General features: G+C 33.3%; 1 protein-coding gene across 1 annotated transcript in view; it reads right to left on the reverse strand.

Moving 5' to 3' along the window:
* Positions 1–2,849: 2,849 nt before the first annotated feature.
* LOC107192400 (cadherin-23) overlaps positions 2,850–11,855 on the reverse strand; it is a 25,225-nt gene continuing 16,219 nt past the window's right edge. Inside the window, exons 12-21 of the mRNA XM_015581642.1 lie at positions 11,320–11,501; positions 11,030–11,253; positions 10,716–10,904; positions 6,355–6,648; positions 6,024–6,263; positions 5,603–5,788; positions 5,191–5,327; positions 4,666–5,057; positions 3,489–3,753; positions 2,850–3,063 (exon numbers count right to left, since the gene is read on the reverse strand). Of these exons, the coding sequence (XP_015437128.1) occupies positions 2,949–3,063; positions 3,489–3,753; positions 4,666–5,057; positions 5,191–5,327; positions 5,603–5,788; positions 6,024–6,263; positions 6,355–6,648; positions 10,716–10,904; positions 11,030–11,253; positions 11,320–11,501 (2,224 nt within the window). The 3' untranslated portion in view covers positions 2,850–2,948. The remainder of the gene's footprint in view (positions 3,064–3,488; positions 3,754–4,665; positions 5,058–5,190; positions 5,328–5,602; positions 5,789–6,023; positions 6,264–6,354; positions 6,649–10,715; positions 10,905–11,029; positions 11,254–11,319; positions 11,502–11,855) is intronic.

An 11,855-nucleotide genomic window follows, 5' to 3' on the forward strand; every position in this document is an offset into this window, starting at 1 on the left:
AATTTACAACTATTGTTTAATACCTTATATCAATGATACTGCTTGAACAAAAGTAATCAAAAATCCTGTACCTGTAACCTGTAACCTGGAAGATATTGAATAATAATATAACCTATAAAAACATCTCAACACTTCCAAGACTTACAAATTACAAAACGCTCAAGATTTCCAAGACCGTTCAAGACTCGAATCCGCTCAAGACTTCGAATCCGTTCAAGACTTCGAATCTGGTCAAGACTTCGAAGCCGCTCGAGACTTCGAATCGCCTCGGAACTTCGAATCCGTTCAAGACTTTCAAGACTTTCAAGACTTTCAAGACTTTTGTAGCTTCGAATTAGATTCGAAGCGATTCGATGTTTTCGTCCGTGTACAGATTCGAAGCGATTCGAAGCGTTCCAAATCCCATCACTAACCGCGGCACGCTCTACCGTACTCTCTCGCTCACACACCTCCCCCCATAGACCACTAAAATTCCTCGGCACGCGTCGACACCGACGGAGAGCACCGATACCGCGGCTCGCTTTTCCGCTCCCGTTCGACCGCTCCGACCATCTCCGGCACCGTTCGTCATGCGTCGGCACCTTCGACGAAGAGCACCGATACCGCGGCTCACTCTACCGCTCTCGTTTATTTATGATGTTCATATTCCCCAAATAAATATCATTTTTAATTAATTTGTTTAAGCGACATGTTCCTTTTATAGATTTAGCTCTCCAGTATAAATCCCTAAAACCGTTATTTATTATTCATTTCATATTGTTAAATACGATTTTTCTCACAGGATTACCGATTTCTATTACAGTATCACAAAATAATTGCAAATATGAAACTTCTTTACCTCTTCTTGAACATTCTAATTTCATAGCCCTAAAATGGGTACCTGAAAGTATTTCATTGAATTTGTGTAAAGGATTGTACTACTTCCTAAAAGACTCCATTTAATATTTGATAGCCTAAAAAACAGTGTGTCGATACAGGGTTGCGATTTATTTACGAAATTAATCTGACCAGTTGCTGCATTCTTTGACACTAATTTTCAAGAAAATAAAACGTCTGTATTTTACTTAATTTGAGAGACACGTTGCTGAATATTAACATACGTTCATTATTTAATCACTCGCAATAAATAAAATTTTTGTAAGTAAATAACGTGTAAGTAAATTCATATGTAAAAGTTTACCAATTGCCAGAAAGTAATTGTTCGTGCGTATTAAGATTCTTACAATAGGCAGTAAAACTATCCACACTCCCATATAAATTATAAATGTGTAACCGTTAATAAAAGCGGTGTATATATTCTCCGACATGTAGATTTGATGAACTATTTATGAAACTACATCTATTCTGAATTTATGTGTTACAAGTATACAAATGTAAGGCAAGATATGAAAACGAATAAAACAAGAACATGTAAAAAGTAACATTAATAAAATGTACATTAACGATGCATTTAGAATAAATTGTCTTGTAGTTAAGTGCAAAAATATATACTTTTCCGTTTCATGTTTCATGACTGTCATATTTATCCCTTAACCTTAAACTGAAGCATCGGATATTTTTATTCCCGTCAAATCATATAGATACACGCAATATGAATGGAATATATAACACTTCATTTGTGCTAATAATACTCAGAATTCATGCTTTATCGGTAACGTCGGGTATTGACACTAAAATGGTGAGGAGGCTTCTGACGCCCTCGAGGCATGGGACAGAAAATTACATTGCACGTTAGGTCTATTCATATATCTCGCCTGTGGTATAATAAAGTCGTTAAAAGTCAAGCGTTTTTAAATTAGAAATTGTTGTTATATTTTCTTTTTAGTATAATCTGTACGTACGTTTTCTTTTGTAAAAGAAAGTACACTAAAAGTTTTATTATGACATCAGGTACGGATCTTGAGATTATTGATTGTAATCGATGAATCATAGTAATTTATGTTTGTAGCTAAATTGCTGTGCCAATCACATTTTGTCATACTTTGGAAAATTAATGTTGCAGCAAATTCAAGTTAGACAGTGGAGGAATATGATAATACGATTGCTTCTTGGATGATGAGAAGGTTGATGAACAGAATAACAGAATACCGTACGCAATGTGTAAAGGTAACATTAATTAGTCTTAAGCCTTTATAATCTCAGAATATGTAACATTTTTCCTTCATTTTCTGGGCAATTCTTTAAGTTTCATTGCACTCTTAGTTGCGAACGAATATGATATGAAACCACGAGCCATATGAAACTATTTTTCTGCAGCTTAACATACACAATCGTTGCAAATAGATTAATGTTTTAAAACTCTATCAATAATTAAAAACAATGTGAAAATTCTTGAAAAGATTCCATTTGTATATTGGATGCAAATTTTCTAAGAATTAATATATCTCTTGAAACTCATGCATTGTTGAAAGTTGTAAATTATACTTTGTTGACTTGCATCGAAATTTTAAACTGAATTACCTGTTACAAACGAAAGCTAATCATAACATGCTTATGGAATCTACCTAACATTCAATATGAGAATGTCTATTATTCCTGAGGAAAGAAAATTTGTTATTAATATCTTACTTTATTTGTCAAAAGAATATACAAACGTGTACAAATCTTTTTAACAAGATGATATTAAAGTGCAGAGATTGCTATATTTGCTTTTTACATAATATAAAATCAGGTTTCATGTATTCAAAAACGGGATTCGTTGCAATGATCATTTGTCTTCGTTCTGTACAGAACTATTTAAACGACTCGTAGCTAATAATGTTTCGACAATAAATACGTATTTCTTGATCTTGCATTTAAAATAATTATAAAATAAATATTAAATATTTCTACGGTTTGTACGAGGCATGACTATATACACGAACACTCCTAAATATACAGTTTCCTTACGATCGCAGGTATTACCACTGAAAGAAATCTGTTAACTTAATACTACCATCGATGTTTGGTTAAAGCTCTGTTGTCTCGATTTTCTTGCCAAGAGGATTCACAATCGTATTGTGTGTTCGATGTAACGATGAAGTGTGGTGGAAGTCATTTGGAATATTCGCTATGCTTTCCAAGCTAAAAAGATATCAATTTCTTATTACGATTAAGTTTAAAATATACAATAATGTAAGTGGTATTTCCTAAATCCGCACGTGATATTTCAGTCATTTTTAAAATGAACTTTTATTAATTCAAAATGCTGTCTTATGAATGACTGTAATCCCGGTACAACAGTATTTACGCAGATATAGATTTTTATGAACTAATTTACAGAAACTGAAATTGAACAAATGAAGTTTAATTCAAGTTGATCAGCTCTGTCAAGTTGCAATTAAAATAAAAACTTCATTGAATTTTGTTAAATTTGTTACTACATTGATTTTACAACAATTGTGATCGTACAATAAGAGAGATTATAAGATCATTTTCAGGAAAATTTCATGTTCCCACATTAATCTTTATGATTGTTGTCGTTTCACTGTACAGATAAACGACTCTACCTTGAAACAGAGGACACCCTCGGCTCAATATAGTAAGGTTTGTCTTCGTTTCTTTGATTTGTATTAACTTCGTTCATCATTTCTTCGTTGTTCAGTGCATTCTCATCAAGAGAGTCTCGTTCGGATGTGTGACTAATGGATTCGTCAGTTTTGAACCACTCATTCTCATAAGCATGCATCCATATTGGATTAGAACCTTCCACGCTATGTTTGTTCGTGTTAGGAACGCGTCCAGGTCCTCTGATAAACTCAGCGTCTGACGTACCTTCAAAGAAAATCAAAAATAAAAATTCTTTCTTTCCTTTAATACCATTTCAATATTAACTTAAAACTACCAATCGTTAACTTCTGTTCAGCTAAAAAAAATGTCTTAATCGTCCGACAATTATTGGGTTGGCGCAAGAGTTTTGATCGATTTGTCGTGATATGAAACTGGCGTAAGTCAGAAATCTAAAAAAAAATGAACTTATCACTTACTTGGTGTTTCATTAGAACATATAGAAGCATTTCTGCAAAATATTACTTAATCATCAACGCATAGACCGCCATGATTTTGTAGAAACAATAAACAATTGTGATAAAATTATATGTGTCGAATATAACACAATGAATTGTTATTTTAAACCAAAATTAACGTAATTGAGTGTATTTTATTGTTTAAAATACAATTGAAATTGAGCTTTTGAAAAACAATTTAAAAGTGATAGAATAAACAAATCATGGAAAACATATTTCTGATCTGCTTGGAGAAGCTGTTCTCTCAATCTTACTCTGTCGTAAACTCTTAATTTATTAATATAATTTAATTATATGAATACAATAATAATAATGCTCCGAAAATTGATCAGAATAAAAATTTCTATTGAAAATTCTTGTTATAAAAGAAACATTATTTATTTCATTGAATAATTATTAAATTATTACAACTTATAACTAATAATAATAAATTATTTATTAGTTTTCTAATAGTAATTACTTACTAAATAATTACTGACTTATTAAAACTATCATTAGTTTGCTCTGTTAGAACAAAACCCATCAAAACTTTTGCGCTCATCTAATATTATGAAGTGGACTCTTTTAAGATTGAGTATTTAAAACTCATTTAATACTGACATTAATACTCAATCAAATATTATTTGGAACACATTGTTTAATAAACATAATTAAAATTCACCGAAGGGAGACGCATTCGCTGCTTTCAATTGCCGACGAAATGAGGCTCTTTGCGAAAGGCACAAGGCTATGCACAAAATTAGCAAAGCGCCGAGAAACAGGGTCAAAGTCAGGAGCCAAAAAGTCGTCCCAGCCTGCTCGTACTGAACAATCGGCTGATACTGTGCCGGTTGCGTGTCGAGAACATTGAATTCCTTGAACAGACCATCGAGCTTCTCAATGTTTCTGTCGACTAATTCGAGAACCTCGGACACTTCGAGAATGGAATTGTCTCGACGGTTTACAAGGTGCAAATACAAGTCAGTTTTCGTTCGGTCGACGGAACCGTCGTGATTCTCGTGGGTTTTATACTCGTCGATATTTACTATTGCTCCAGTCACGTTGCCCAATGTCCTAAATATTTCAAATTAATCAATTTTTTGTTTGATATAACAGTTGTACAATAACAATATTATACTTGTCATGCATGAATGTAGTTCATTTATTAATAGAGAATTAATTTTTTTTTTAAATTATCTACACTCACACTCTAAATGTGTCTATTCTATTCCGTATTTCTGATGGATGCTGTCTCAATACAAAGCGAACTCTTTGATCCTCGCGTAACAAGTAAATAAATACTCTTGCAGTATCTTGAAGACCACGCGAATCATTAGCTAGGACCTGTTTAAATCAATTAATATTAATAATGGAATTCAGCGTAACAGCTGTGTAATCTTCTTTCGGAAAGTTTCGAGGTTGGAATTTATGAAAGTAAAATCAGTCAAGCTATATGTATATTGATATGGAGAATTTTCTACAAAATTTTCCGTCTTACGCTTCTACGAACTTTATGCTGGCTAAGTTTAACAATGGAATTTTAGGATTAAAAATTTAAACATATAATCCCGTTAGGTCATTGATTAAATTAATTATTAGCTGAAATTAATTTTCCATACCATAAAATCGAAATATCCTTTCATTCCTCTTTGCGGATCAAAATTCAGACTCACGACTCCGGTAAGTTTATTCACCAGGAAAGGTTGTATCTGAATATCATCCAGTCCTTCTGTCAAAGTCATGTGAATTTTACCCTTTTGGTAATAATTAATAATTGCATTTTCACCGGCATCTAGATCAACCGCCTAACATAATCATTAGTCTTTGATTGTGTGATACATTTGGCGAAAATTATGTATATTGCATCTATATGTATATTTTTTAAAATATAAATTTCTTGTAATTACTTAAACTAAACAATTATTACATTATTACTATGTTTCTATCAATATTTATTAATTCATTGTTACACACCAAGATTCCAATTATAATTAGGTTTTTTTTCTATGATTTTATTTTAACTAATATAAAACACTTTACCTTGACTTGCATAAATTGAGTACCAAAGTCAACTTCTGTGGTGACACCTCCAGTAAATATTTTACTAACGAATTTTGGCGGATTATCATTTACATCGACTACATCTATAATAACTTTCAACGTAGTGTCGGTGGTATCATCGTAATAACTATCATTTGCTGGAACTGTATTACAGTCTTCTGTTGCTTTTATAATCAACAAATGTTGCTGCTGTTGTTCTCTATCTAATTTCTTGGCCGTCTAAAATAATTACTTATAGGTATAAAATTACGAACGACAGAAATACCGAAATGGTATAGATGTAACCTATTGTACACGTATTGAAACTTACGCTTAATTCATGTTTAAATATGTCAAGAATAAATAAACCATCGTCATTTCCACTAACGATAAAGTAACAGACTTGAGCCGGAGGATCATCGAGTTCATCGATATCGTCTCTATCGACGGTCTGTGGAAGCAATATCGTTTCTGTACCCGGAAATTGCTCCTCTGTTAAATTAGTATTAAAAATGTCCACTAAAAATTGAGGCTCATAGTCGTTGATGTTTCGAACGTATATTATTAGATCTAGATCCGAACTGAGTGGAGTTGGAGTTCCTACATCGTACGCTTCTACTCTGATCTGCGTATAAGAAACAATAACTTCAATTAGTTCATAATCGAAACATGTAAAGACATAAAACATAAATGTATTTTATTTTATACATTTATCTAATTCACAAGATTAATCCGGTAAAGACGGAAAATAATATTTTCTGTGTACATATGTATACATGTGAGCCGTATAGGTAGTAACAGAAAATTGATGCACCGATAGGAAAAGTAAACATCTAACTTTTAATGAACCACCACACCATTGTTACAAAGTAAATGTTACTTGAATATTATTCCTGTATTATTGGATTTGAAAGTTTCGATTCTAGTTTAAAAATAAAATTATTTTCACGGGCGCTTATAATGAATTTTTCTAAACATTTAGTAGACAATGCATATCTAAAAATAAAAAATTGTGAGATCTATGCAAAATGTTCTCAAAGAATTCATACTCAAAACTTAATGGAAAATAAAATCCAGTGAGATTAAGGGACTGTTGTCGCTTTATGCAGTACAGCGCTATATAGTAGTGCAACTGTTAACAATCATTAATTATTACAATGTTATACTGAACAAATCACCATGTATACATTCATTCACATGTAAACAAACAACAAAGTTTATACGGCCGACCGAATGCATTGAATTGTACAGAAAAAATGTACTTTCATTAAAGTGATATACATATTTGTTTCTGATCTCTCATCACATTACGATTTTAGAAAAAGTAACATCTTTGTATTATACAGTGTGTCTATAAAGTCTCTACCTATTTTATAGAAATTGTTAAGAACAAAAAACATTCCAAGGGGATGTTGAAGGAATATCTTAATATACAACTGCAACAATTTCTTTCACTGATTTCTCCAAGAAAAGTTATATTTCTTTATTCGAGTTTCTTCGAATGTCATAAGTGTCACCGAAAAATTGAGATCTTGCAAGTATTGAGAGATCGCGTCGTAGAAACAGTGTCACAGATTGCCTCATGGATGCTGGAAAAAGTTTTTCGTGCAACAGTTGACCGATTTGACGCACAGTGGATAATCAAATTATCATGAACAGTTCGAAATTACAACTCATTTGAATTTGAATAACAAATGGAATTTAAAATACACTTATAATGATACGTCCTTTATTACAAAATATATTGTTATGTTTTTCGTGACATATGACAAAGATTTTATATCTTCTAATATTTCAAAAAAATATATACAGGGTGTAACAAAAATGTTGTCCGACCGGAAAGGGGGCACTCGGGGGGTGCATTGGAACAAGTTTTTCCTTAGCAACAATGTAACCTGAGGCTTCGTTACCGAGATATTAACGAGAAACCCCGACCAATCAGAGCGCGAGTTTACCAGCCGAGTTCCCACGGTAGCGTTGGCTACAAATCGCAGCGCGTAGCTACCGCTAGCGCGGAAACTCGGCTGTCAAACTCGCGCTCCGATTGGTCGGAGTTTTTCGTTAATATCGCGGTAACGAAGCCTCAGGTTATATTGTTGCTAAGGAAAAACTTGTTTCAATGCACCCACCGAGTGCCCCCTTTGCGGTCGGACAACATTTTTGTTACACCCTGTATACATATATAGGGTGGCCCACATAACTTTTAACATCTCGAAAACTATGCCATCGATTTTAAAGTTCTTGGTCTTAAATTGCATGAATCTGAAGGGCCTTTCTAACTACATAAACATGAAGTGGCCCTCCCTTCCCCTTTAAGGGGGGGGGCGGGGGTACCTTTGTAATTTTAAATGGAACGCCCTTAAAACGTTACACATTTAGATTCTACAGGGAAGATACAAGTAAATTTTGTCTGAAACATTTTTTTGTCAGATCTTTCCATGATGAGATATAACAGTTTGAAGTTTCGACTTGTAGGTACTTATTTGAAGCGCTCGGAAATTGCGTTATTGAATTATACGCGCTTGAGTCCTTTGCTTATTCGTGAAGAAATAAAATGTTCTTTAAATTAAATGTTCAAAATGTCCACCACGGGCTTGTAATCATTTATTTGCTCGAAACATCAAAGTTGTTCTAAAATTTGTTAACATTTCGGGAATCACTGAAGTTCAAGCGTCACGTATTCTTTGTTTGATATTCTCTTTTGTCGTCGGCGGTTCAAACATAACATTGTCCATTACATATCCCCGTAAGAAAAAATTTAATGGTGTTAGATCGGGGGATTGAGGAGGCCATTGATGAGGTCCCCCACGACCTATCCATTTGATCCCAAATTTTTAATTCAAAAATTGTCTGGTGATGATTGCAAAATGTGGAGTAGCGCCGTCTTGTTGGAACCACATTTCTCTTCTAATGTGTAGTGACACATCTTCCAAAAGCGCAGGCAAATGATTTTTTAATAAATCACAATAACTTTCAGATTTTACAGTTTCTTCAAAAAAATAAGGTCCAATCACAAAATCTCCTATTATGCCACAATTTAAAGAACATCGATGTTGAAAGGGAACAGATCGCATCCAATGTGGGTTTTGAACGGCCCAATAATGCAGATTATGTTTATTTACATGTCCTGAATTCATAAAAGTAACCTCATCGAAAAACAGTATTTTGCACAAAAAGTCATTTTCCATAACACCCTGCAGCCACTCACAAAATGTTACGCGGTGATCGTAGTCTGCCATCGAAAGTTTTTGTGTTAAAATCAAGTGATATGAATGATATTTTTGCTGTTTCAAAATTCGTTGAATTGAAGAACGATTGATACGTGATGTTTGTGCAAGTTTACGTTGACTAATTTGAGGCTTTAATGTAATTGCAGCAAGAGTAATGACAGTATTATTTTCATTAGTGACAGGTTTAGGTTTATTGCCAGATTTTTTACAGAATCCACCGTGCTCACGAAGCCGCTTTTCTAAATTATAAAATGTTACATGAGATTTTTCGATCCCATAACGTTAAAAAAACATCACTGCCGCACGCCGATAATTTTTTTGGCATTTACCTAAAACTAATAACATATTCACTTCTGTATCAAAAATAGCCATAATCGCAATGTTACTGCTTGAATAACAGATCTAAACTGAGAACGTTTTCATGGATAATTGAGTGAAACTCAAGAATTGTAAATATTATTGTTTTTGTTTCTCTACGAGCAAGCAAAGAACTCAAGCGCGTATAATTCAATAACGCCATTTTCGAGCGCTTCAAGTAAGTACCTACAAGTCCAAACTTCAAACTGTTATATCTCATCATGGAAAGATCTGACAAAAAAATGTTTCAGACAAAATTTACTTGTATCTTCCCTGTAGAATCTAAATGTGTAACGTTTTAAGGGCGTTCCATTTAAAATTACAAAGGTACCCCCCCCCCTTAAAGGGGAAGGGAGGGCCACTTCATGTTTATGTAGTTAGAAAGGCCCTTCAGATTCATGCAATTTAAGACCAAGAACGTTAAAATCGATGGCATAGTTTTCGAGATGTTAAAAGTTATGTGGGCCACCCTGTACATGTATCAATATTTCGTCACGCTACCCTTTGCATTTATAATTGCTTGAATTGTTCTCTGCATACTTTCGATATTTTTTTTGACACAATATAATTTAACAGTTAGAGTAAAGAACAATAACGGAAAACAACAATGAACAAAAGAAAACAAACAAATCGGCAGTAACAAATCATACTTATGAATTATCACCGGTAGCAAAACTTGGTAGCCTGTAATAAATTTGCGTCTTATTGTATACCGATTAAACAAAATACTGTTGCAAACATACCAAAATATAGTTAAATTGTATATCCATATGTTAAGAAAGAAATTAAGTGTATACTTCAGTATTATTGAAGTCATAATAACACCAAAAACATTAAATATGTAATTTCTCCATGTGTTCATAATAATTTGATCACCCGCTCTATGTAAGGATATTGATGATGATCATGTGCAATCCAGTTAGTTGAGTTTTTATGCCTGCTTATGACAATTAATGGAAGAAATTGTTTAAGCGGCGTATTAAAATATTCTTTCAACAACATCCTGCTGGAGTTTTGTTTCCTATCCAACAATTTCTATAAAATAGAGAGGGCTTTCGAGGACAGTCTGTATTACTAAACTCATGTTTTTGTATATTTAAATTACCTGATACAATTTTTGAGTTTCCCTATCTAATGGAAGTTGTAGTGAAATAATTCCAGTTGTATCGTCAATGTGAAAAGTTCTCCAATGGCCAGCCAGGTCTTGTTTCAGTCGATAATGAACATCACCGTTCGGGCCTGTATCTGCATCTTTAGCTTCAATTTGAATAATTGCAGTTCCGACTGTTACATTCTGTAAAATATATGAATATATTATGACGAATCTTTGTGTGTAAATTTTGTAGTAACCATACATTTTTTCTTCAAAGCTAAAATATGGCTATAACTGTGTAAGAAATGAGTGATTAGTGTACATACCTCTGGTACACGGATGGTTGTGTTATGTTGAGGACTAATGAACACTGGTGGATTGTCATTGTAATCCGTGACGCATATGTTTAATATTGATGCTTCTTTGTTAGAGGGAATGCCATGATCACGTGCTTCCAAAGACAAGGAATAGTTTCCAAATTTTCCTCGAAGAGAACGGGCTGCTTTCAAATTCGCAGTCCAATAATCCGTCTGTTCTAAAATGAATAAACCTGAAAAGGAAAATAAGTTTATTATCATACAACTCGAATTTTATAAACACATGTGTATATACCTACCTAATTCGTTTCCAGAAAGGATTCTAATTTTTACACGACCGTTAGGTGTTGTTGGGTCATCAGCATCTTTCGCTTTAACGGCAAAAATTAAATCTTTGACATCATGGAATTCCGATATAGTGATGCATGTTGAAGGTATGTCCATTTTGGGAAGATTGTCATTAACATCTGTTACTGTCACTCTTGAAAAATGTAATTTTTATACTTTTTCATTTGAATTCATTTCAAAACTTGCTAAGACTACAATCTTAGAACAATTAGTATATCCAAGATTTCTATAGTTGCTTTAGAGAACGTAATTTTGCCACTATTCTTAATTACACTTTAAATTCTATTCTTTGGACAACAAATAACTCAATCATGTCACTATCAAACAAATTTGAATTCAATTATCGAATAGATAAGGAATTATACAGGGTGTCCCAAAAATGTCCTCCGACCCGGAAATGGGGCACTCGGGCGGTGAATCGGAACAACTTCTTCTTAGCAACAATGTAAACTGAGGCTTCGTTACCGAGATATTAACGAAAAACCGC

The sequence above is a fragment of the Dufourea novaeangliae genome, unplaced genomic scaffold (assembly GCF_001272555.1).
Source record: "Dufourea novaeangliae isolate 0120121106 unplaced genomic scaffold, ASM127255v1 scaffold346, whole genome shotgun sequence".
NCBI lineage: Eukaryota > Metazoa > Arthropoda > Insecta > Hymenoptera > Halictidae > Dufourea > Dufourea novaeangliae.